Source organism: Muscardinus avellanarius (genome assembly GCF_963383645.1).
Source record: "Muscardinus avellanarius genome assembly, chromosome: 18".
Classification (NCBI taxonomy): domain Eukaryota; kingdom Metazoa; phylum Chordata; class Mammalia; order Rodentia; family Gliridae; genus Muscardinus; species Muscardinus avellanarius.
Window position 1 is genome coordinate 26,974,592 of NC_137804.1, and position 27,509 is coordinate 27,002,100.

The window sequence follows — 27,509 nt, forward strand, 5'->3', positions numbered from 1 at the left end:
CTGGGCAGCGGGGCAGTCTGTCTCTGCTCTCTGCAGCCTCCTTCTTCCCGCTGCTCTGCTCTCTCAAGTCATTCTGAGGACCACCCTCCCCTGCCTTCCGAGTCCCAAGTTGTAACTGCTGTGAACTCTCTCTTTGATGTGCTGGTTGTAATTTATTGTAATACATGTTAACGTAAATACATAACAATGGGAAAGTCCGGCCCCTCGTCCCCTCCCAGTGTGGATCCTCCTGCTGCCAGGGCACTGGTACGCTTCTCTACAAAGCCCTTGTTTGTCTAAGACCCTCTTGGTCCCTTCCTGATGGTGGTGCTGGGTGGCTCAGCCTCAAGTGCTCCTCGGGATGCAGCCTGTCAGGGTCCTCTCTCCTGCCAGTTCTGTTAGGCCAGGCCCTGAGAGGTTTTCTCTCTCCATTAATTAATTGTGATGCCAATCCGTCCTAAATCAGTGATGTTAAATATTTGAGAATTAGGAGTTGAATGAATTAAATGAGGAATTGAATTCACCTCCTTTATCAACACAAATTTAGAGTCTGAATCCTAGCCCCTACAAATACTGCTCTATTTTTCTCTCCTTTCTTCTATTCTGTTCTCTCTCTCTCTCTCTCTCTCTCTCTCTCTCTCTCTCTCTCTCTCTCTTTCTCTCTCTCCTCCTTCCTTTTTTTGTTTCTTCTTTCCTCCCAGTTTTTCTGGCTTCCTTCATTTTGACCCTCCTACCATTTTTTCCTTTTCTTTCTTTTTTTTTTTGGGGGGGGTATCCTTTTTTCTTTGGTTTACAAAATTTGGATTTGATTTTAAAGTCTGCTTTGTAAAGAAACCCCTAACAGACCATGCACAAAATGTTTCCCCAGCCTAGTAGGAGAGTCTGGGTGTTTTAGAGACCCTCTATTGACTCTCTGAGCTGAAACAGTTTAGACTCCACATAAAATATGTGTTGTTTACCCAGGCTCTTCATGCTCTGCATACTGTTACAGTCCTTGAGGATCTTGTCAGTGACAAGTCAGATAAATGAATGAAGAGGACTTTACAAGTGTTTAAAAGCTAAGTATAGAATGTGGTGCCCACTACTTAATTAAACAGACCTGTGCTTAACTAAGTAACTTTCTGGTGGAAACTTCTAGGGCCTTCCCCCTCCCCCAGACTGCACCACCCGCAATAGTGCTCAAAATGTTAGAAATGTTTTTCTTGTCTACATCCCTAGTGTGCTAGCCTGGATCTAAAACCAGTGCTTTAGTGGAAGCATTAACAATTAGTGTGGTTGACAGCCAGGCATGCTGGAGTGCGCCTGTCATCCCACTATTTGGGAGGCTGAAACAGGAGGATCGCAGGTTTGCAGCCAGCCTCAGCAACTTAATGAGATCTTGATTCCAAATTAAAAATAAAATAGGACTGGGAGTGTAGCCCAGAGAGAGAAAGCCCCTGGGTTTCATCCCTAATACCACACATACACACATAAAGGATTAATGTGGCTGAGGATGTTGGTACACACCTATAATCTCAGTACTTTGGAGGCAGAGATAGGAGGGTTACGGGTTCGAAGCCAGCCTCAGCAAATTAGTGAAATCCTCTGCAACTATTAGAGACCCTGTTTCAAAATAAAAATAAAGCCGGGTGTGGTGGCGCACTTGGGAGGCTGAGACAGGAGGATCGCACAGGTTCGAAGCCAGCCTCAGCTTCTTAGTGAGGCTCTCAGCAAATTAGTGAGACCTGTTTCTAAAATATAAAATAGGTCTGGGAGGATAGCCCAGAGGTAGAAGGCCCCTGGGTTCTACCCCCAGTACCACAAAATTGATAAATAACTAAATAAATAAATAAATAAATAAATAAATAAATAAATAAAAACAGGGTTGGGGTATAGCTCAGAGATAAAAAAATGTCTAGCCCCCAGGACCTCCCACCAAAAAAGGGAGAGTTAGTACAGATTATAGGTGATTACTTCTGAATTTATATTAGGATAAGTTGGCAATATGGACTCCTTTGGGGCTGGATTGCAATTTTGTAACGTGGGTTTCATCCTTTTCACTGAAAACATTAAAATCAAAAGTGAACCAGGCATGGTGGTGTATGCCTTGCGATCCCAATACTTAGGAGACTGAGACAGGAGATTGCAGGTTTGAGGCCAGTTTCAGCAACTTAGCAAAACCTTCAGCAACTTAGTGAGACCATGTTTCAAAATAAAATTTAAAAAAAAGGACTGAGGTGCAGCTTGAAAGTAGAATGCCCTTGGGTTCAATCCCCAGTACTAAATAAATAAATTGAGCTGCTTCCCTTTCATGCTCTGATTGGCCTTAGAGTCTAAAGAGTCAGAGCCATTTTCAGGTCAGTGTTGACTCTTCTAGGAAGAGCTGAGCAGCAGTGTATGGTGAGTGAAAGTCCAAACCCACCAGTGTCGTGAGCTCAGAGAGGTGTCTGCGTCTCCCTAAGCCTCAGTTCATTCAAGTCTAAATCAGGGACTGTACAGCCTCTACTAGGCTGATAGGCAGGGCATGTGCGTTCCTGTGGCTCTTCCTTTCCAAGGGTTTCTCCCCTTGTCATAGCAGCTATTGAAGATTTGGAATACACCCCCACCCCAGCTTATGTTGTAGGGTTGGTGTGACTTAATGAAATCACACGGCAAACCGCTCTTGGCACGCAGCGTGGGCTCGGTAAGCACTGGGTATTTCTGTGCATAGTAGCAGGTGGCTCCATCAGCGGCAGTCTTCTTTCTGCCACTGTCAAGAGCTCAACTTCCATATTAAAAACTTTCTTATTTTGTGTGTGGTACTGGGTATAGAATCCAGGGGCATTCTAACTCCGAGATACACGTCCAGCCCTATTCTTTTACTTTGAAACAGGGTCTCACTAAGTTGCAGATAGCTTCACTACGTTGCTGAGGCTGGCCATGAACCTGCCATCCTCCTGTCTCAGACCTCAATCACTGGGATTACAAGCCTGAGCCACCAAGCTCAGCTCATATGAACTTTCCCGGAGGATTACCTTCCCACCTGCTGCTGTGCTGGCTGAGAGCAGGACAAGGGCAGATGTCGCTTCCAGCTCGAGACTGTTCATGATCCCGAGGAGACCCCTCAGGTTCCTGAAGGGGCTACAGGAAGCAACTTTGCTAAATAATATCTCTCCTCTAATTTTAACAGGAAAAAAAAAACGGAAAACAGTAAAACTGTAGAAAATGTGCAATGAGAAATAAGCATAGGTCAGCATCTGTCCATATGGTGTTTGGTCTGTGCTAAAGCCAATTCTTCTCTTGTTTTCCAAGTTTACAGATGCAAAAACTGAGGCCAGGTGGGGGGAGTGATTCTGAATCTCAAAGTGAGCATTGGGCAAAACTCCTGCCAGGCAGGTGGTACTTCTCTAGAGAATATGACAGTTCTATTATCATAGGTGATAAGATATCTCAAGAAATATATCTACGGACAGGAGCCTGGTAGTTAGGGGCATGTTTATACATATGCAAAAGTTAGGTAAAAGTTCATTTATCATTCAACAAGGGTTTTGGCTGGGATTTCTAAAAAATAAAATAAAAAAGACTGCAAGAAAAGGATCTGATGCAGGTAATTTACTTGGGAGGTTGTTACAAGAGTGCAGCAAAAAATAGGGAAGGGAAACAAGGACGGAGAAGACACCAGCAAAGAGCGCGTGACAGGGCAGTGTCCTGCTATGATCAGCCAGCAACTTCTACTGCTGGGGACCAAAGAGAGGTTCCGAGGCGAGGCACACCATGCTGCTGTCCCGCTAAGGGGCCACGATGCTAGCTACTCTACCCTCCTCCACAGATTAAGAGTTGACCCAGGGGCAGACACTTTCCACAACTCCTGATCTGCCCTGTTCTCTGACCAAGTGGCACCTGTGTCCAAAGAAGACCTCAGGCAGATAGAGATGCAGGGGCTTCAGGAGGGACGATGGCCACACATCTGGGATTGTTTATCCCAGCTCCAAGCGACCTATGCAGCGAAGCAAGATGGTACGGGAGGGGCACTGACATTCTTTGTAAAAAGCCAACGTAAAATTTAAAAAGTTACTTAATGCAGAGGCATAAAGACAGCAGCCAAACCCTTCTAGTGACCTACTAATTTTCTATCTATAAGGAAGATCCAGCAGAGGCACCTTAGATGAAGTTGGGTGGGAATCTCATCAGATGGGTGTTGTGCTGCAAATGGATATTGGCAGTATTAATGGTTCAGGGGAAATAGGCCGATTTTGAAGGCAGGACTGAGGCTGTAGCAGTGGATTGTGGATATTTGTAAACACACAGATGCCAAGAGCCTGACCCGTGTCCCAGAGATGCCATAGATGGATATATGTTAGCATGTAGCCCTAGCTCTGTCTTAAATGCTTTCCAAAATGCTCCAAATTGACAGGTTCTTCTGAGAAATAAGATGATCATCTCAAATACATTTTATGTTCTCCCCACATCTAATAAGGAATAAAGTAAACAATACACCACAAACACAAGCACACACACACACACACACACACACACACACACACACACCACATCCCGCATCTTGGGCTCCATTTCTCCTTATTGGCCTGTTTCCATTCAAAGTGCACATGGCCAGTTTGCTCTTGGATATCCCCAGCCCACTCTCCTATGTATTCACATCCCAGCCAACTTTCAAATCTTAACTCAAGGGCCATCTGACTATGGAGCCTCTTTTAGGCCTTGCCCTCAACTGGAGGAGGGCACCATCCTGCCCTGAACGTCCATTTAAACCAGTCCCTCCTTTATTGATCCTCTTACCATCTTGTGTTATAGTCACTCTAAAATTCTGCACATCTCATTTATCTTTGCTTTGTCCCTTGAACCTGGCCCAGGACCTCATCTCTCATATCACTACATTCTGAATCTGGAATCAGACACCTGACTTTCTGTCCTGTTCCTCCACTCATTAGTTGAATAACTTTGGGTTCATTATCTTACAGTAGATATCTCAAAATCTGGGGTTTGACAAGAGCATGCTGGCCTGATGTTTAGCCTGGTGTGTAACTAGTCTTCTCACTGTAGTTCAGTAAGTGTTGAATGAACGTGTGTGCGGTGTCAAAGGCAGAAGCCTCTATACCATTGACTCCTACTTACCCCTGTATGCTTCCTCAACGTGTACATTACTCTTGTAGCTTCTTTATCCTCTTGCTTCATTTTTGACCTCCATTTGTGGCCTGAGAATTAGAACCCCGTTCTACTGGATTATGACTCTTTGCAGTATGAAGCATACTGGATTCTCAGAAAACCCCTCTCCTCCTCAATATCCAGGTGTGTAGTTTTGCAGGTGAGAACTCTTCACCTTGCTCTGATTTGGCAGAAAAAAGACCAGTAGAAGAGTTCTCTAATGCTTTGGATATCCCTGGAGGGAGAAAAGAAATCTAATAGACGAAAAGTATAATTGCTATTATACAGTATTATCTCCACATCCCATGGCAACAAATATTATTCTACTTTTTCTTATTTAAACCATATTCATGAAGGTTATATAAATCCACATGATTGATCAAAACATAGTTCCTTATTGCCACCTTGCTAAAATATTTTAAAGGCAGTTTTAATATCACACATTTAGAGCTACAGATTGTTATTAAGCTATTGAGTCTGTTACTGCCCAATCAAGAGTTTTCATTTTATTTCAATAACTCCTTGGCTAAACTCTTCAGAAATGTCAAAATAGATGCAGTAGCTTGCACCCTTTCACAGATGTTGTCCATCAGGAATTTTAGTTAATGGATAAAGTTTCAGTTTTCCATGGTTGACTTTTGGCACTAACAAAAGCCTTCCAAAGTCCCCTGCTCCTTCAAAGGCTCGGGCATAGCAAGGAAATCCACACAGGGACACACCAGGATGGCTTATTTACAATGAGGGGGGTAATCAGACAGGTAGTAGAGTATTTCAGGGTCTGGTTTATTGAGAAAGACAATATCTCTTACAAAATATCAGTTTGGCTTGCCTATGCATCTAAAACTATGCATCTAGGCTGTCTCCCCACCTCCAAGTACAATATTTACCCCAAACATACACACAACAGGGAAAGTTAAACTATCACATTCAGAGTTAAATACTCAACTGGTTCATCACAGGCTCTCATCTGTGTGAGGGTGTTTTTCTCTCTCATCTGGTCCAAAGTAGCCTGTGCCTTCTCCATTCATTCATTCGTACATTCATACACATACATAACATTATTTACTGCTTTTACCCCAGTCTCTGTGCTAGGTAGGTGGTGAGCACAGGAGTAATCCAGACATAGTGCTTCCATGCAGAGCCTTTCAGTCTAGTGGTGGAGAAGGCCAACCGAGAATGTAGTCATTGGCCTTTCTTTGAGGTAAGCGCAGGAATGGAAGGGAGCTGGAGGCAGGTCGGTAAAGGATCTTGTAAAGCAGAAGAGCATGTAATACCTGTGAGGCAGGCTTAGGGATGCGTCTGAAGATGATGGTATTGAAGCCATGGCCCAAAGAACTAATGGCTGTAACTCAGGTTTCCATGGGAGAGGATAAAGCATGACAGGAGCAGAAAAGAGTTTGTCTTAAGGCTGGGATGAGGTGGGACGAGAGCTGAGGCTGGGAAGGTAAAGAGAATTTCCTAGCAAGGGACTTGTAAGCATGCTGAGGAACACAGGTCTTTCCCTAGGATACTGGGAAGTCTCTGTAGAACCTCAGTCCGGGAATGTGATGTCATTCTCCCTATGGAATATGTCCTGGAGGGGGGCAAGAGCCCAGGGGGAGAGCTGTCAGGAGGCTGGGGCCCTAGAGAAATAACCTTGTGCCCAAGAAAGAGGAAATAGAAAATGCAATCTGATTAGCTTTGTCTCAGCAACATGTTATGGTTAAAAAAAAAAAAGTATATATAATACAGTTAGCTAAAGGCAACAGCAGCAGGTTACTGGATTATCCTGAAGAGAAAATATAAAATAAAATGAATTTCTAAGTGAGTCCTAGGTTCTTAGGTCTGTACTACGCTGTTTCTCTCCAACTCTGTATTAGCTTTCTCAAGTTTTCAGTGAAGACTGCCCTGAAGATTCTGTGCTTCAGGTCTGGTGGTGAGCATTGCATGCATCTGATGGCTATGGGGATATGACCTATCACAACCGATATCACCTGTTCAACTACAGAGAGCATCCTTGTTCCAATCCTTATTACAACTTTCTGTAGTTTTCCTTCCATTGACTATTAGGGAGTGCTATTCACTGATTCCTATCCTTCCAGACCATTCTGTATGCACTAGGAAGCCAATATAATTGAGTTGGGATGATGATAGGTAGTGCAGATTTCTAAATATATATGTATGTATATATGAGTCCATTTTAAATTTAAGTCAATAGAACCAGATTGGTCAGATTGTTTTCTGAGAGAAAACACTAGCAACCAGCCTGTAAGAAATCAGTCACAGTTTAGGGGATATGTTATGAGCCAGATAAATAAAAATGGTCTAGAGTATCAGACCAAACTCTCATTTTTCATCTCTGTTTCGCACTCTTCTCTTCCAGCCCAGACTAATCAAAAGAAACCTCTTCCGTTCACAATTGCTCTGTGTACATTTCCCCAGATCTGGTATTCACATGAACAACATGGTTTATTTATATTTCAGCACCAAATTGGAAAGATGACATCATTCATTTATGGTCTTTATCCCATGACATGCCTACTCTCTGACACCTCATTTCAGCAGACACATTTAGGGCCGCATACAGCATCTTGTTTAGCTTGTACATTCTTTTATGGGATGCAGTTCAAAGGTAGGGAACTTTAAGCTTGTCACTGGTACGAAAATAATCTCATGAAATCGCAGGAGCTTCCCCAAAGGATAAGGACATTACGACATTTACAATAGCAGAGTTATTATTTGTTCACTTGGGCTCCATTGTTCATCCCTGGGCGCGTCCCTTCCGCCTTGACCACTGCAGATCTCACAGCTCCCTTCAGGCTCTCAGAATTTTATTTTAAAGAAACAATTCCAGATTTATTAGTTCATGAGTTCAAAAGTACAGTCTCCTGTAACAACATTGGAGTTGTAGGTGAGAAGGCTGAACTTAAGAATCGCATGTCCAAGGGCAGAAAGACTAAGGGGAATCTGAGTACTTGGTCCCCAAGAGCTCACTGCCCTGCTTTTTCTCACAAGGCCTAACTCATCCATTGAGTCTTTTGACACATTAAGTAGACAAGAGAAGGATGGAAATGCTATCAGCTGCCAAAGATTACATGTTTTTTTAAATTTAATTTTTAAGTAGATCTTTCCCTATATTTTTATTGTTTCCATCATATATGTGATTTTTTCTTTTACATCTGCTCTGGGACCCTTCAAATATCATGCACATTTTAAAAGAGGGGGTGAATAAATCATGAGACATCCTTTGGCAGGTAGAATTGGGATGCGAGGTGTTTCCAAAACTTAACAGAACCAAAAACATTTATGGGAAAGCTATTTCTACCTGGTGAACTGTTTGCCTGTTCTACTAGCAAGGCAAAGGAAAACACCCAGAGATTGAGGGTTGGAAAACCCAGAAACTCTCCATGTCCTATATCAAGAAAATCACTCTGGGGACTAAAATCTAGGCCTTGCTTTTCTAGCTGCCAAATGAGGAAAGTAATGATTTCTTCCAGGAAAGTTCAGAGAATAAGTTCAAATCTATGTGAAAAATACTATAAGAATACATTCTGAGAGGTCCAGAGTTCTCTCTTTTTATCAGAGAATTACATAAATAAAACTTCAACCAGTTGGAGTCCCTGCCCAGCCCTGACTTCTGGCTCTCAAAGTCCTGATGACTCCTGGTCATCTGGAGCCACCAGTGGGACTGTTACGGGAACTCGCACAATGTCCTCAACTTTCAGTGACCTTCCTGACAGAAAACACACATCCAGCTGGTCTGGAGGAGGGCAGCATCCTTCAAAAGCCATTCTTTCAGCCACTCATTACAGCAGCAGTTGCTGCCTGTGTACCTCTGCCAGGCCTTGGGTGAGACTCTGGAGAGAAGCTGATGAAAGACATAATCTCAAGGTCTAAAGACAAATGGGTAGATGAAACCATGGTTGGAAAGCCATGCTAAGCAGCACTCACCTGCCAGCCTTGAGGGTGGGGTCAGGAAAAGGCCAGGGGAATGGCTCAGTGGTAAAAAAAAAAAAAAAAAAAAAAAATGTGCTTAGTATGTGTACAGCCCTGGGTTCAATCCCCAGCACCCAAAACAAACAAAACTACAACAACAAATCTTCTAGAGGAAATGCTCTAAGTCACACAAAGAGGTTAGGATGAGGAAAGGGGTCCAGGAGAGGCTTCATAGACAAAGGAAACAGTATTCACAAAGGAGAAGTTTATTACAGCAAACAAGAACACCAACAATAAGGGTCATAATAGCAGCTGACTTTACATTTACCACCAGTTCATGAGGTGTCCAAGACTGGGCTGACACTCGGAGGCCTTCATATCACTTGCTCCTTACAGACACTCAGTAGGGGAGACTGATGACTCCCACTTTAGCTTTCAGGAAATTGAGATGTATAAAGGTCACTCCTGTTAAGGCAACTTAACCAGTGAAGAGGAAGAGCAGCACTGAAATCCAGGCAATCTTATGCCCAAAAAGAACAGGAAATCTTCTATTTACTGGTTTTCTGAGCTGGCAAACTTTATCACTATTTCCCGGGATCTTTAGAAATTTTTGTAGATTTCTGTGTCTCTGTTAAGTCGCGTTATCTCTGGTCCATTTCTTGCCCCAGATGGTCCATTTTCTTGCCCCTATTCTGTGTCCTTGGGTTTTTAACTCTAGCACCTTGCTGTCCTCTGTGACAAGCATTTGTTGGGTGTCCATTAGAGCGGATGGGTCTGTTTTCATTGACCTTGTACCTTTTGCTCTATTCCCTCAAGGAATGATATCAACTAAAATGACCATAGAGAGCCCTTTCCCCAAAAGCCACCATAGCAGTGAGCCGTGTTCGTCATGGCTTTTTGCATCTGGCGGCTTCCAGTGGACTTCCCTGCCTTGTGTTGTGATGTCATTGTTTGTAGCTGTGCCTCCATCTGTCCTTTACCATCCTTCCATCAGCGGCTTCATTCTCCGGCTTGCTGTAAGTGTAGGATGTGAGTGTTGGCACTTGGTAACTGCAAGATCATTCCGGATCTCTATGCTTGCTCGTTCATGTAAAAACAAAGCACCTTCCCATAGGTCCATTTTTTTTTCCTTTTTAAATCACAAAGGAAAAGTACGTTGCTATCTCTAGGTATAACATAGTGACTCCGAGGGCATGACTGTGCCTCTTCCATCACAGCTAATGGCATGAGCCTTTCCTTGTTGACTAGAAATGAGGACTTCTGGAATAGGAACAAATGGAGTGTAGAGGCACTGTCCTGATGCCCCAAGTCTCTTTGGCTTGTCCTGTAGCTCCTGATGGAATCTTTCCTGGTTTTCATTCTGCACAGACCCAGAACAGAATGAAGCTGATGGCAGACAACTACGATGAGGACCATCACCATCACCACCACCACCACCATCACCACCACCACCGGTCCCCCGGGCGGTCACAACATTCCAATCACAGGCCCTCTCTGGACCAGGTCAGTTTTATTGCTGCCTACCCCAAGAACCCCTTTTACCCTTTGGATATTTTAAGATAAAATAAATAATCCTCAAGAAATAATAAACAGCATAAAGTGATATGTTCTTTGAACTGAAACTAATAGCTTTGGTATTTATTTCCATCACTCAAGGAATCTAAATGTTTTCTTTTCTCCTTCCTCTTTAAGGTTTTGTCTTTTCTCATTTGTGTTATGCATTTTCTTCCCTCTCCTCCTTTCTTCTTTCCTAGATATGTAGTGTGTTGCTGGTATCTAATGGTGGGTTACTTTGGAATGTCTCCTTCAGAGTTTTGAAAGCACTTTGCTTCCATGAGCTTCGAAACCAGAGAAGCCTTGGGTTTGCTGAGCACTTTCCTAGAAAATTCCTTAGTGATGCAAATCAATAGTGGAATAAAACTACATGAAGAGAAATCCATTTTTTTCTGGCCAGTGAAGTCAAGGCGTCTGGTTTATTTGATTTGGACGCTATCTCCTTCCTTGACTAAGTAAAGCAAATGAAAAGAACAATGGACAGCAAACAAAAACTGCCTGCAGTTTTCCACTAGAGTCACATCCAGCCACCAAATGCAAACATTATTTGTGGTGTATAGTAATAAAACTCTTGAAGGGGAATTTTATGCACAGTGGGAAGTTAAATACAAACTCTCAGGATAATCTAGACAATAGTAGTTTTTTTCTTCTTCAATTGTGCCATGACTTTTTTTTGTGATCCTAGTATAATGTATGCAATAAATTCCAGTATGATTGGGGCACTAGGCAAAGGAGTAGATATCCCTCTGGGTAACCGTGGACATCTTTCAATGTGGGAGGCAAGGGTTTGGCAGGATTACCTGTGCAAAGAGGGGGCTTGTTTGCTGGAGGAGAAAGTGTTTCTTATGCTTTTAAAACTTTTCTTCAGATGACTCTTTATTTCTACCTCATATCACTAGCATCCCAGAGAAATTAGGATTCAGTGTCCAAGATGATTTGCCAAGAGTCCAACTCCAGGGGGAGCTACTTATGTAGAGCACAGCATTTAGAAGCCCTCCCAGAGCTAGACAGTGAGGTGGCCAGACCAGCAGGCTCCCAGCGCCGGGCTTGGCCAGACCCTCTGGCCCGGAAGCATCTCCCCTTAGAGACCCCATCACTGCAGAAGGTGTTTGCACAAAGTCAAGTATAGAAAGGCACCAGTTCATTGTTTTAATTTCTTGATTTGGCGATACAGAAAGTAGAGGGAGATAAAATGCCATTGTCGTATATATCTGTGTTTTGATTTTGTTTGGCTTTAGTTATTCAGTGCTCGCCATCCTCACCCCCTCCCTACACTCACCCACCCCAGCATACCTGGCATCCTAACTAACTGGAGCTCAGCACCCTGGTTTGCAGTCCCTACCCTTTGGCATGCTGCCCTTTGCTCCTGGGCATTCTCCCATGCAGGGTGGGAGGCCAACACACCTCACTTTGGTTAGCCCTCTGAGCTTCACATGCCAAGGAGCCCCCTTCAGTCCCCCCAGGCTCCCTCCCCAAGACAGGAGAAGAAAGCCCTATAAGGGAAGAAAGAATTGGGAGCCAAATTAGAGGAGGGGACCCTACAAGGACCTGCTGAGATAAACTGGCCATATGCTTCTAAAACTTTTTTTATGACTCATTGAAATATGTCTTATCACAGAGAGACATATTCTAATGTGTCCTGTGGGAAACGGGAAAAATTGATCTGTCTTGCAAATGGCATTTCTTATAAAAGCTGGCCTCCGCCGGGCATGGTGGCACATGCTTGTAATCCCTGCGCTTGGGAGGCAGAGACAGGAGGATCGCGCAGGTTCGAAGCCAGCTGCGCTGGTGTAAGAGACCCTGTTTCAAAAATATAAAATAGGTCTGGGAGTGTAGCCCAGAGAAAGAAGGGCTTCCAGGAACCCCAGTACCACCAAAAAAAAAAAAAAAAAGCTGGCCTCCTACTGCTTTTTCAGAGATCTGTAATCACAGGCTGGAGCGTCTTCCCTGCTTGCTGGCCCTCATGTTTGTCCACAGACACTAGAGGCTGTTGTAGGGCAGAAATGACTGCACAGTCCTCCCTGGAGAGCATCTGGCTGAAGCTTGTCATTTGAACCTTCCACGTGCTTATCTGACTGTTGCTTTTGGGGGGTGAGGGTCTCCCACTTACAGTGAACGTTCTCAGTCACCCATGGGGTGGGTAGCTCCACCTCTTCCCCAGTTAAGAAATCCATGCCCCAGGAGCAGGGTGGACTGACTGGAGTCCTACTGCTAGTTATTTTCTTTCTCACCTATACTCAGAGGGCAGGTCCCATGTAAAGCCTGTGGGGGAGCATGATGGACAAGGTAGAACTCCACCTTCAGGGAGTTTCCTGTCTGGTTCTCCGACAATCCAGGCCCTCTCATGCCCAGTTTAATTCTTTTCTGGGTCATGTCAATGAGAACAACCTAGACAAAAGGCAGTTATAACTTATTTAAGGGCCTAAGACTTAGAAACGTACTCATGGCATGGTAAAAGCAAACACCCTTGACTAGAAGGATAATTTTCTGGTTTGAAGTCTTACTGACTGAGGCTATTAGGCTCTGTTTCTATACCCTTCCGGTTATTGGAAGAGTTAAGGAACCCTAGTATGATAATAGGTTGGCTCCAGGGATCGCAGTGGGTAGATCTCCTGGGCCAGATGCCCTTCATCTATTCCAGATTTAGGAAATGATGTCCTCCCCTGTACTGGAGATTTAGTAACCACGAACCTATATATCAGCATGCGCCATGCTTTAAGGCTCAGTCTCAGGGGTTAACAGTTACCAAAGGCCAGGAAGTCTTTCCCAATTGGTTATGAACTGTACACACGATTGTGTAAGCCACACTTACTAATGCATATGGGGCAGAGCTTCCCCTTAGGAAAAAGTGGCAGCCTTATATCTGCATGTGACAGGCTGAGAGTCTTAATCGTGGTTTCTTCTGGGTAGGATTTCAACTGAATGCCCCTAACATACCCAAGTTAGCTTAACTGACTTAAAGGGAAATATCTCCTCAAGGGTTCCTGACCCCCTTCCCATGAGTCTTCCACCTCCGCCTTCCTGTGGCCCTAAGGGTTGGCCAACAGTGTCTTCTGGAAAGAAGGGCTATGGAACATTGATGTGGCCTCCTGAGCTTTATTAAGAGCTCAGAACATAGAAAAATGAGGAAATATGAACACTCAGCCACTCTGCTGTGTTTCCAGAGAAATTCATTTTTCCTTAGGAAATTCAAGTATTGCCAGGCATGTGCAGAATTATATTCATTTTCCATTTCTTCTCTGTCCATTTCTTCTTTACTATGAGTTGAGAGACTGAATCCAACTATTTTAAGTCTAGACTAGAGTTTCCCAAAGTAATATTCAGAACATTAGTCCCATGAGAGGAGTCTTAAGACAAAGGTTCACTGGGCAGAAAATTTGGGGAAAATGCTACATATTTTAACTCTATCTTCCAGCATCCCTATACAGTTAGCAGATCAAAGGATCTGAAAAGCCATATAAGAAAAAAAGCTCTCCAATTTTATTTAATCTACCATTTCCCGGACTTATTTGATCATGGGCTGTTTTTCTTTTCTAGTAACATCTGTGCTTTGAGAAGTAGTGTTCTCCAAGTATCAGGTAAAAATCGAGACTAACTAGTTTAAAACAAGACTGATTAAGTTTCCAGCAATGGTTCTCATCAGAGGTGGAGTTTCTAGGCAATTCCTATATGCCTTGTGTAGCAGAAAGGTGAAGTACCTCTTCAGTTCATTTCCTGGGCCATTTTCTAAAAGTCGTAACACCTGAATATGAGATGCCCCACTAGGAACCCAGCAGACCTGAATTAAAGGAGCTATTAATAATGAGGACCCAGGAAATCAAGGGCTGTCATGAACATGCAGTCAATCAGGGGTTGAGAGGAAATCTGAAGAAGGTTTGGGAGAATTTGGAGAAGTTATATGAGTAGTCAGTGCAAGCAGTATGTCTAGCCCCCTATCCGAGAAAGTAGCAGTTAATGGCCAGAGGTCTATGATCCCCGGGATAGCCATAGCCATTGAGATCCAAGTAGAACATCCAGGCAAAATCCTGGTAATGACAGGAAATTCTTCAAACCAATGAGTAGTCACAAGGGTAAACAAAAAATATTTCCCTGACACAATCAAGGTCAAAGAGCAAAGGGGACATGTTAGGGACACATCAGTGATGCCATTTTTGTCAAGATTGATTATACAAGGCCAAGTGGAAGCTCAGCTTCTTCTAAATGCCCTCTGTGTCTATCCTAATCAGTATCGTCTATTCTTTCCTTCAAATTCAAATATTATCTTTTCCTGCCTTTAATCACTTCAGTGATATCAAGTCATCCTCCTTTCTATAGTCATCATATAATTTTATTGTCATTGGAAAAGTCCTATTTTAGTGAGCTCCCTCTATTGGCTCCCAGATACAGACTTGTTCATCGGTAAGAATCAGCATGAGCTTCCTGCTCACCCTGCAGGTGCCCTCTGCACCGAGGTCTCACATATCCCTAGTGGGTATTGGACTGGGTGTTGAGTCTTTAAGGACTCAGATCTCACTTCTTTTTTATGCAAAAATGTATTTGTATTTGTCCAAGCACCTGTCATTCTGATTCTAGTTCGAGACCTAGAACTCTAGGTTTTGTGGCTACTTTTGAAGATCCCCCCCATTCCTTCATTGAATGGGAATGCCTGCTTCTCAGAGTTGGGACACTCAAGAGATTTTGCCACCTTTAAAACGTTCAGATCCCATTTACAGATTTAAATTTTACATCTTATGTGCAAAAAATCCTAAGTCTGAAGGGCAGGTGTGGAGTTCAGGAGCACAACAACATAATTCTTACTAGAATGATAATGTATGGGGCACACTTGTAACTCCAGTACTTGTGAGGCTGAGACAGGAGGATCACAGTTTTGCGGCCAGCTTCAGCAAATTAATGAGGCCCTCCACAACTTAGTGAGACCCTGTTTCGAATTAAAATTAAAATAGAACTGGAGGCATATCTTAGAGGTAGAATGTCCCTGAGTTCAGTCCCCAGTACCACAAAACAAACAAACAATGATTATAAAAAAAATTGGTCAAATTTAGTGTTCATGTGTTTTGTTACATATTGTGAAATACATTCAACACCTAGCTGGCCCTTAGACACTCAGTAAATGTATGTGGAATGAACCTTGTTTCTATAGTGCCTTTGAGAAATAGGAATGACAGATCTGTAGTACAGATAGGTTACTGATGATCCAAAGACACAAAAATACAAACCAATAGCTCCAAGATAAGGACCTAATTCCTGGCTATATGTTGGTGGCAAGCCTCTTAGGGTGTGTGTATGGATGTATCTGTGCAACCATGTATGTTTATAGTAGGATGACCAAATCCCATCTCTTTTCTATAATGCAAATATGTTTTTCATTTCCATACTGCTTCATAGTTAAATTTATCTTACTTTGGTGTATTTCTCAGTATTTAATGAGATTGGCATCTTATCAGTTCTCATTTGCCCCAATTTTTGTTGTCTCTATTTCCATCCTTCTGTTGTATGTCTTCATTCCTTTCCTTCCTCCCATTTGACCATAATTCTTTACTCTTTTTTATTCTTGCTATCCCTTGGCCAATGAAAATAAGGCTTCCTAGAAACTCTCCTACAACCATGGACTCACTAGAAATAGTTTTTCAACTAAAAGAGACTGTCTCAGAGTATGAGGGCTGTTGCTGTGGGTCACAGGAGGCTCTTGGCAGTGAATTTTCAGGACCCACATTCCCTTGCTCAGTCACCCAGGGGCCTCTGCACACAGAAGAGCATGGAGCAAGCCAGGCCCGGGGAAAAGAGGAGGAAGACTCATCTGCCAGGGCCTGCCATCCATTCAGCCCAGGACTGTCCCCTCTGGAAGAAGCTGGGCTTTTCATCTTGCATTTTTAACTTTAGGAGTTCTGCTCTTCTGATCCAATCCTAGAATATTGATTGCACAAATCTAAAGATTACCCACTCAGTTTGGCAATTTCCAGACTCTGTCTGCAGAGATAGTTATTACTGGTCCTTTCTCTGCTTTTCCTAGTTACTGTGTGGTCTGGGCACGTATTATCTCTCGGCCGAGATGTGAGTTTGTACTGCTAGACACATTTCAGAGCACTGAATATCCACTTCCACTTTCTGCTGGAAATTCCCATAGAATTCTGATTGGAACACATGCCATTTTGCCATAAGCTATCAGATAACTTGATCACTAAAGAAACCAGACCTAGATCTGATCTTTTTCAAACTGGGAGTCATGGTGCAGAGACACAGATTATATTTCAAGATATAATAATATGATCTCAGTGACCCAAGTCTCACAATTAATTTTTTTCTTTTATCTTTCTTTTTGTGTCTGTATGGTACTGAGGATTGAGCCTAGGGGCATTCTACCTCCAAGCTACATCCCCAGCCTATTCCATTTTTATTTTGAAATAAGGTCTTGCTAGGTTGATGAAGGTCTCACTATTTGCTGAGGCTGTCCTCTAACCTGCAGTCCTCTTGTATCAGTATCCCAAGAACTGGGATTACAAGTATGCGCCACCATGACCGGCTTCAAGGTAATCCGCTTTTTTTGGGATTTTTACACATAGGCCACTACTAAGAGGACTGAGCCTATGATCTGAATGAGGCTATTCTGTTTGCTGCCTTGGTTTTGAAATGTACATTACAAAGCATGTTCTTTCTCTTCTCTTCCTACTTTAAAGAGCCATAAGGTAGACTATGCACAGAAAATAAAAGCAGGATTCCTATTCTCTGACCCTCTCAACCCTGTGTGTGCCACACAACACCTAGTCTCAGGTACCTGCTCCCAGATAGGATCAGTCAGTGTCCTACAGAGTGCTCCCTTGGGAGGGAGGTTTCTAGCCATCACCACAAAGACATAGGGACATGGCAAGAGGCAGGTGGTATCTTTAGGCCCCAGGTGCTTCCTAGCCCCAGATCGGCCTGGTAAAACCTGCCTGTTGTACTCCTCCATTTCCTCCTCCTCCTCTTCCTCCTCCACTCCCCCCATTGCATTTAGTCAATAAGAAATTGACAAGGTCCTAAGAGAATGAAGCAGCCCCATGTGCCCCTCCCTGTGGCTTCGCAAAAAGCCAGCACAGGCCCTCACATACCCTGTGGCCCTCCGCCCTCTCCATGCGAGGCCGGGTGGGGTCTGTGATTGATGCACTGCTTTCCCCAGGCTTTCACCAGCAGATTAGCCCCAGCGAAGCCCTTTGAATTCTAACAAATACACAAGGGCTTTAACCTGCTCAGTTGCCCCCAGAAGATGGATTCTATATGTAGAGTTGTTATTCCTAGCTTTTGTTTAGAAAGAGGAGAAAAAAGTATTTTATGCTTTGAGGTTAAATGAATATGGGATAAATGTATACATAGCACCCTGGTGTATATATGTATGTATCACTATATGTCAGATGAACTGAGGACTTTTCCACATATGGAAGAATTCTGTACAATCATGTTTAACTAGAAATTTCTCTCCCTAACTTCCTGAGTGCTTGTCTCAATAGAATATATATATATATATATATATATATATATATATATATATACACATACACACACACACTTAAATACTTATATATATATACACTTATATACATATATATACACTTATATACTTATATATGTATACTTATATACTTATATATACACTTATATACTTATATATACACACATATACATATATGTATATGCATATGTATATATTTGTATATAAATATACACATCCAGATATATATATTTATGTATGTGTATTGTGTGTGCATTTAGCTATGTTCTTATGTTTTCTACATAGAAGAAAAATTAACCCTGAATCAGATCTTACTAAAGTGTAGTTATAGAGAAAAAAAATCCAGAAATTCCTAGTTCTCCATGACAGTATATGATAAAAAAAGTTATGTCCTAGGCTTTTAATATCAGTTTCCACCCAAGGCAGTATGCCTAAAGCTTGCCTAAATAAGAGACAGTAGGTATATTCTTTCAGTTTTTTGCATTGCAAATTTAATTTCATGGCCCACTGCTTGAAAGAGTCTTGAGTTTTGGCTTTGTGTAGGGATGAATCATTTGAATTCAATAACAAGAAGCCTTTGTTGTTACTGATGTTTATTGGATGGAGGAGGATTCAGACAATTTCCACCATTGCCACTCCTGGACCAATCCTCTCAGAACTGGAGCCAACAAAGGCATGCATTTGGATATAAATCTTATGAACCACTTGCCCCTTTTCTAATACTTTTTTTTCCCACAAGTACAATAGGAGATACTGAATTTAAAACTCAGCATGTTTGCTTCTTTGTTTGTTTGTTTTAAGCATATAAAATAGAAAGGACAGATGTCACTTTTTTGTTATCTCCCAAAGACTACTAAAATAGTCTATAAAATACAAATATAGGATAGCTGTCACTTTTCTTATTTCCCAAAGCCACTAAAATACAAACCAGACAGCCAATGTGATTTCTCACCATTGGGGAATAAAAGTGGTATTTTATTTGTTTGTTTGTTTTCAAGAGCAGAAGCTCTAGAATGACCTTCTGTGAGGCCACAGGTATGAAGGAAATAGGGACAAATGTCTAAACTGCTGTCATGGGAGGCATTTAACTGTGCCCTTCCTCTCTGAGCAGTTACATGCTCAGCCAACCATTACAAACTACAGGAGAGAAAGGGGTGGGGGCTGGCCGGCTGTGGAGAAGCTGGCTTTGCAGATGAGCAGATTATTGCTAAAGCTCTTTAATCTGGGTGTGATGCTAATTCCTTAAATGTAATGCATAAGGGCACAATTTGGTAAACCCTGGGCAGGGACTTCACCTCTGGGATCAAGGAAGAGGTGGTTAAAGCATCGGGATCCTCTGCTTAGAATAGGATTTTTCCCCAAAGGAGGCTCAAGCTTATTCAAGAGTTCAGTCTTACTCTATTTTGGGTGAAGTAGGTTCCCCGTTTCCCCTTTTCAACTGTTTTCCACATTGTTTGCAGTATTGAGGTTTCATTAAGAGATTTGCTGAGTGTCTTTTGAGTCAACAGGGGTCTCAGATGGAGCCCTACTCCCCAGCTCGTAGGTGGAGCTCCTCTTGACAACACTGCAGGCTTGATTCCCTTTCAACTTGCTGCTTTAATCCAGCCACATTTGTCTAAGAGGCAGCACTTCAGCTCCCCCATTGAAAGAGTGTGGCCAAGCTTGAAATGTCGGGAAACAGGGAAATCCATTTTATATTGCTAAACACCACAATCTCTCTCTCTCTCTCTCTCTCTCTCTCTCTCTCTCTCTCTCTCTCTCACTCTCCCTAATGTAATATGGATCATGTCTGACCCACACACCTCACATACTTGCAGGCTCCCAAGACAAGGGAATAGTAGATGGAAGGGACCATGCAAAGATCCTTTAGACACACACTGCATACACTTATGAATCCTGTTACCACCCCCACCACCCCCAATCGCCTTATTTCTGGATTGGTGGCACGTTAAAAATTCTGATTTGGGCATCTATCTATTAATGCTCTGGATAACTCTAGCCTTGAACAGCTCAGAGATGCTAAAATATTTAAGAATGGTTTTACCTACTAATGATATTACTATACTAATAGCATTATTACACATACCATTTTGCCTCTGGCATTAGTGCGATATCAACTAATTTGTTTTAGATAGTAACCAAATCTTCAATGCTACCAACAGGAATGATGGGCCCAGTTATATTTTTGTATGTCTTTATAGCTACAAAGTGGCTTAATTTAAATTCTCCAATTTAATGCTCACAGCAACCTTGTAAAGTGGTGGGGCCAGCACATGTCCCCGTTTTCTTGTTTAAACAGCTGAGGAAATGAAGAGTCAAAAGACTAGAAGACTTGGTGGCCTACCAGCCAGGAAATTATAAAACCAGAGTCATGTTAAAAACACAACTCTTACTTTATTTATCAAAGCCAAGTGTTAATGGCTAATGCATGTGAATGAGCAAAAATACAATCCTATCTACTCCGTCCCCTTTCTTTATGGATATCTGGGAATGGCTTGTAGCAGCTATTGACTTTGAGCTCCCAAACAATATTATCGGCCAACAGAGAGCCTCCCATCTTTAGCTGGTATCTCTATCACATGTCCTTTAGCCAAGAGAATGGGTGCCATGCATCAGAGACTAGTTTGCCAGAATTTCTTTTTGCTTGAAAAAATTAGAAAACTAATTTCATTAAGACGCCTCACACTGATGGTGCTTAAAAATTAAGAAAGCTCCCAAAGGTGCCATGACAGAAATGAAGGAAAAGGCCACCGCCAAAACTCCTAGAATGTTCTCTGATGCTTGACAACGAGATCTCAGATGGCTGCCCTTCCTCCGGCTGTCCCCATGAGGCAAACTTGCTGAAAAGAATTGACCTAGCTGCACAGTCTGTCCAGTCCTTGCCTCGCCCCTGAGAGTCACCCCATTTTTTTAATATATGCAAAACACCCATCATTTGCCCCCTCAGCCAAGGAAATTTCAGCTTTCACCAACTGAGGTTAGGAGAGTAAACCAGGGATGTGGCTGGTGCATTAGAAAGGCTGAGAAGTCATTCTGAAGATTCTTTGTCAACACAGTCTTGGCAACCCCAAGGAGCTCTGGAATCCAGCAGAACTCTCCTCTCCTCTCCTCTCCTCTCCTCTCCTCTCCTCTCCTCTCCTCTCCTCTCCTCTCCTCTCCTTTCTTCTCCTCCTCCTCCTCCTCCTCCTCCTCCTCCTCCTCCTCCTCCTCCTCCTCCTCCTCCTCCTCCTCCTCCTCTTCTTCTTCTTCTTCTTCTTCTTCTTCTTCTTCTTCTTCTTCTTCTTCTTCTTCTTCTTCTTCTTCTTCTTCTTCTTCTTCTTCCTGTCTCTCTCTCTCTCTCTCTCTCTCTCTCTCTCTCTCTCTCTCTCTCTCTCTCTCTCTCGACCAGTCATCTGAAGGGCCAGAAGCAAGCCTTACATGGTGACTCATCCAGATGTGTTTGCTAAGTTCCCACAGCTGACCCTTGGTGGGCAATATGAAGGAGACAGAGGTGCTTGGGCTGCCACTGATGTCCCCACAGACACAGCTCACAATGGTGTGCGAGGTCCCCTTTCTTCCAAGGAGCCAGGAGGACCCAACTTGAGTTGTAGCATCTCACTCTAACCACCAGCTTGGAAAATGGACAGTGCAGGACTTAGGGTACTTCAAAGGTGAGCTCAGCAGAACCAGCCAACACTGTGGTTCCGCATGAACTCTTCTTTCTGTAGCTTTGAGGTTCATGGGACAGTTGGAAGGCTGCACTTTTGCACCTAAGATCGATGGGAATTTGACCCTGGCTCCACAGCCCCTGGCCAGGTGTCCCTTCCTGAGCCTTCTAGAGCCTCTTGATATCTGTGTCTTGGTGCCACAATGAGATTGTGAAGAAATAAAAATAGTTCTCAGTGCTCTCTGATCTTCTGGAGTAGGTCAGAAATAAGCTAACATTTATATGTAAGCAGAGGCAGAAGCAGGTATCTGAACTCAGCTAGGAGTCTCCAATATGTTGGGCAACTTGTATGCTAATGTAACAAACACGAATTATATGAGAGTTGACTTATCTGACCATATTCCCTGAACAGAGACATTCATCCATTGGCTCAGCATTGCAAGAGGCAGGAGAGAAGACATGAATGAGTTGGGTTGCCTCTAGAGGGAAGGTTTGGACTTGAACCTGGGAGAAGTCTTAGGGCCCAATGAGGCACGGTGCCTTTCTTTTCCAGGCTCACACCTACCCTTCCCAGCTCTGGCTGAGGAAGGAAATGCCAAGGTAGTCTGCTTGGCTTGAACACAGGCTCAGGGCACAACACAGTTCCTGCACTCTCACCCTGTTTGGTGACTTACACAGAGTCCTGGGGCTTGAAGTTTCAGAGAATCCATGATTGAAGTGGGTGGGATGGTCTGGAGCCCATCCACACCAGACTTGACTATAACCAGAGTAACTACCCTGCGAAGAAGCCAGGCTGAACTTCCTGGCACGGTCAGCAGCTCAGTTTCCCACGGAGGCCGTAGGCTGTTTGAGACTGAGCCCTTGTGATTTCACTCTCCTGTCTAACTAGGAGAGGTAGGATAGTAACTTCCCATTAGGAAGATGATCCTTTGGTTTCAAGGGGAAAAAAGCAGGCTATCAACTCAAAGAGAATTGTAGGTGTTTTAGAAAAACATAGCAGTAATGGGTTTGGGTTTGCCTTTGGCTATACCTAATACTTGAAACAGAAACTAATGAAAGGTTTACACAGGAGCTATTTATCATGTCAGATTATAGAGTTCCTGCCCAGACCTTCTTTGCTGGGCCTAATAAATACCCCCCCCCCCCCAACAGCCAGTCTCATTCAACAAATGACTCACTCTCTGCTTTTAGGTCTTGTCATCAGTATAAGATAGCTGCTGTGAGCAGTCCATCCAGTGAGGAATTTGGTTGTCTCAGGATTTAGAGAATCCCATTAGGGTCAAGCATCTGGGACTACAGGATTTGTTCATCCCATTGTCCCTGGAGCTGTGGTCACATCCTGAGATTGGTCAATAGTTGGGTCTGCCCCTCTGAACTGGCCGTTCTGGGCTTCCTCTGCTCCAGCCTTCAGTCCATCTTTGGATGTTCCCATCCTTGGATTCTGTGGATAAAGCACACAGATGACTGATGGGCTGGAGCCTCTCTTCCTATCCACATATTTTGGCAACTTCGGGCAAAGCAGTCACTCACAAAGGACCCAGGAGGGACCCAACACTAGGCAGTATCCAGAAGAGTCTCTGCAGAGTAGATTTGGAAACAGAAAAACAAGGAAAGGAAACAGACTCTCCTGGGCCTGATAGATGCCTTTTAAGACTCCAAGTATTTCTACATAACTTGGCTTAGAGTTAGGGGTCAAGTTATACTTATCTGCTTCCTTTTTTTTTTTTTTTGGTTTTCTTTGGTCCCCAAATTTGCATTTTTACATGGTAAGGATGCTGAGTAAGTTGCTGATTGTATATGGAAATGTAGGCAGTGCGACAGTCAGACAACTCTGAATACGTACAAGTCTTGAAGTGGCCTCTGTGATCAGCTCCTGCATTTTTGGTTTTTATTCCCCAAAGAGACATTCAGCTCTGCCCCAGATCACTTAAGGATAGAGGGTCAATACTTGTTTACTTTACAGAGGCTAGAGAGACCAAAAATGGCCAGCACTTCCCTTTCTAGTTCTTTTAAGACTTGTTAAACTTGAAAAATCCAAAACCTTTTTAAAATGCATAGTATTCCAAGCTCAAGAAAGGAATTCATACACATTTCTGCCATGTTAAATGCTAGCAAAGTTTATATTGGACTGTCATATTTCTTTATTCACCAGCATACAAGATGTCGATCTCAACATCTGGTTTTTAATAACCCTCGACATCTGGGAGCTCCTTTTTATTCCTATGGTGGACGAGAAACAGTAGTGATATTGGCAGTGTATATTTTTAAGCCACAACTCCTGTCTGTTTCAATCATAATTAATTACCACTTTTAATATATTTAATTTGCTAAAAGTGACTTGCATTAGACCACATTTCACTGCTAAAAAAGTAGCGGTAGGTTTTGGTGATGGTGGCTTTTCTATTTCCTTTCTTCTTTTTATTTTTAAAAATTAAAACCCTATATGAGTGGATTTGGAACAAGCTGCATGTATATATCCTGTCAGATTTTAAATGCACAATTAAATAAATTGTTCTGGAAAGAAAGTTATTTCACAGCCATTTAGGACGTGGTCAACAGGGATCATGGGGTGCATTTTAGAGAAAGCCTCTTACTTTGTTTTGTGATGTTCACAAATAATAGAGCAGCCTTCATGATTTCACCCTCCTGTCTAACTAGGAGAGGTAGGATTGTAACTTCCCATTAGGAAGATGGTCCTTTGGTTTCAAGGGGATAAAAGCAGGCTATCAACTCAAAGATATCAACTCAAAGATGCCTGGGGTTTCCCTACAACAGCATCCATGGAGATTGGGAACTTCATGATGAAAACTGGGGTCTCTCTTCAGAGAATCATTGACACATACACAACCACATTGAATCTCAGAGTATTTCTAGACCTAAAATCCACTGGTGGATGTCCAAGGGTCTCATGCTACAGATTTTTGTTCCTTATTAATATGAGAAGAACATCAATTTTGCTTCTTTCTAGAGACAGAGAGGAAGTTCCATGCATGTATCAAGTTATTTAGGGAAAAGAGACATTTATTGCCAGAAGTAATTACTAGACTATTTAGTAGTAAATAACCACAGGTAATATCATGTAAAACGAAGGCCAAAGCAAAATGATCTACTTTATTTCCCCCCCAGAGTCCTCCTATCTAAACTATCAAGTGAAAATCCATCCTGAGTTGTTCAGTTCTGACTGTGTCAATCCCTTAATCAACTCAAGTCCCTTGGGGAGGCTTCACCTTTCTGGGCCACCATACCTTTGATACTGGTGAATTCTTTAGACCTCTTCTCAGAATAATATTCTTAAACAAATAAAATGCATAGAGATTTAAAGGAAAGAGAGTATATTTAATGTCAATTCGCAGGCCATAAATCTAAATCCTTGCATAGATAAAAAAAAATCACCTTGGCTTATTAGCAAAATTGAGTTGAACTATATGAAATTGCTGTCTTTCTAGGTCAAAGATGGTCAAAAAATGGCATTTTCAACTGATTCAACCTATTGCTATAACAACTTAAGTAACAAGGATCCAATATGAGAAAATGTTCCAACTTATAACTTTTTTTTCTGTCTCTGTTTTTCAAAAACAAAACAAAACAAAAAAATGTGGCAAAATCTGGTTCCATTGGGAATTTATTAAGCAATACTGCTTCCAAATTATGTGTGAGACCAGGATATTGATTGATGTAGTTAATAGGTAGAATTGCTCAAAATGGTAAATTGTGATGGTAGATACATTACTATTTTCATAATTTCAGTTTTCCTGTGTTTTGGCCACTTGACTAAGAGAGGAAAGTGGCCAGGGCCATTTTGGAAACATTTTTTAACAATAATTCAGACCAAATTAGTTTCCATTTATCCACAGTTGAACACATTGTTAAGTTAAACAAAACTTTCTTCCTACTAGCATTCTACTGAATTGAAAGTTTACTCTTTCTTTTAAACTTTTTTGATTGCAAATATATAATCATTTTGTGCAAATGTATAATCATTCCATGGCATTCACATCCTTTTATATTGCTGAGAGCAAACTAGAACTTGACAAAATAGATCACAACATGTTTCAGCCTTTGTAAAATAACCAGTATGAATTATTGCATGCTACAAAAAGTGTGTTCCACCCAAGTAAATGGAATTTGTTTTTTTAAAAATTTTTTAAAAAATTCTTTAGCCTTATTGATACCTTAAGCTTAAGAGAAATTAAGGGAATTTGATTACTATAATTATTTCTTTGCTTAAAGGTTTAATATGCTCCTTAGGCATATGTGATTCAGATTGCATGTTTTCCAGAAAAATAATCATCTGCTAATGTAGACTAATGTTAATCTTCTAATCCAATCTTAACACAGTCAGAGCTGGGTGGGTGGAATGTTTTGTGTGGGGGTTGCCATGGATACAAAACTTGGGTATGCATTTGACAAGTCTGTGATGTGCAGTTTAAGTTACTATGGATTTTTTTTTTTTTTTTGGTCCTCGCTCTTTAATAAGAATAATAAAAAAAAAGAGTGAAGACGTATGCCTTTCCAGTGCATCTCTGTGTGACTAACCTTCTCTTCTTTCATTCTGGTGCTCCCCTCCTCTCTGTGCACCTCCCCACCCCGGGCCGGCCGCAGGATGACGAGGAGGGCATATGGGCATAGCCGGGCCTGTAAACCAAAGTTCCAGTTTTGTTTTGAGGGGTGAGAAACCATCTTTTATATCATTTTTTCTTTAAAAATTGATTGTATTCTAGTGTTGTATTGTGTGTGTGCTCAGTTGTGTTCACTGAAGTTTGTGATTGTGTCCCGTTTGCTACTGTGTTCTGTGAGCTCAGAATGTCCACTTGCCCTGACCATTCCCGAGAGCCCCACCCACCCCACCTCACTGCCCGCCTCCCCACCACGCCATTGCTCTGCCATGCTGGGGCTGGGTTCAGCACGGTTCAAATGTCTGTGTGTTATTTAAGATGTAAACTGTGCCCCTTAGGATTCATACACACATTTTAAGGCATGATTGTGGACCCAGAAACTGTCGCAATACTCCGGTCGTGGTTTTTAGCCAACTGCTTGCTTTAACCAGATATGTGGTGTGACTCTCACGTCCTTCTGGTTGTGTCAAATGTTTGGCAAGGAATAAGGAAAATAAAACGGTACATATTCATGGAGCAGAACCATCATCTCCAAGAAGCACCCTTAATGGAGTACGCTCTCTCTTCTACGCAGTCCTGAAGAAACAGAAGGACCGAGACATAGTGATGGTGAATGGGTAACTGTAACTCTTTTGACGAACAGATGTAAGAATATCAGCAGGTCTTCTTCATGGCATTTTATCTGTTGCTTTCTTTAAAACTTGTGCATCTGCGGAGCTTTGAGTTATAAATTACATGCGTTGCATTTTACAAAGGGTTGTGCTGTTTTCAAGGCTGGGGTTTTTAGCTATTAAGAACCCACCCTTCTATTTCTGTCCTTTCTGCATTATAATTGAACAGCAGTGTGTGGAATTACCACAGGGTTATAAATGGGACATTGAACTCTAAAAGTTTTTGCTGCTGGGAATCTCACGCCTCCTATATACCGCTGGATGTTTAACACCAAGTCATGAAACTCGCTGGAGTCGAACCTTCAGGTGGTTACATGGAATATGCCCTTGAACTCGATCATGCTGCTCATGACATTTTGTCAGAATCAGCAACGTGGTAGATTGTATGCCAGCATTTTTTTTTCCCTTGTGGTCAGAAATTCTTCCACAAGCAGTTCTTTTTCTCTGAGACAAGCATGAAATGTTACAGTGCTGTGGAATCAACAGGTTTGGGATAATGCTTTGGAATGAGTGAACGTGTGTGC

At 42.4% G+C, this 27,509-nt stretch overlaps 1 protein-coding gene across 3 annotated transcripts in view; it reads left to right on the forward strand.

The window, feature by feature from the left end:
- The window catches only part of ERC2 (ELKS/RAB6-interacting/CAST family member 2), a gene marked incomplete at both ends in the record, with an annotated part of 759,201 nt that extends 732,874 nt beyond the window's left edge, over positions 1 to 26,327 (forward strand). For all 3 annotated transcript variants that reach the window (XM_080715235.1, XM_080715236.1, XM_080715237.1), the window contains 2 exons: positions 10,384 to 10,518; positions 26,301 to 26,327. In XM_080715235.1, the coding sequence (XP_080571361.1) occupies positions 10,384 to 10,518; positions 26,301 to 26,327 (162 nt within the window). The remainder of the gene's footprint in view (positions 1 to 10,383; positions 10,519 to 26,300) is intronic.
- Positions 26,328 to 27,509: the final 1,182 nt, after the last annotated feature.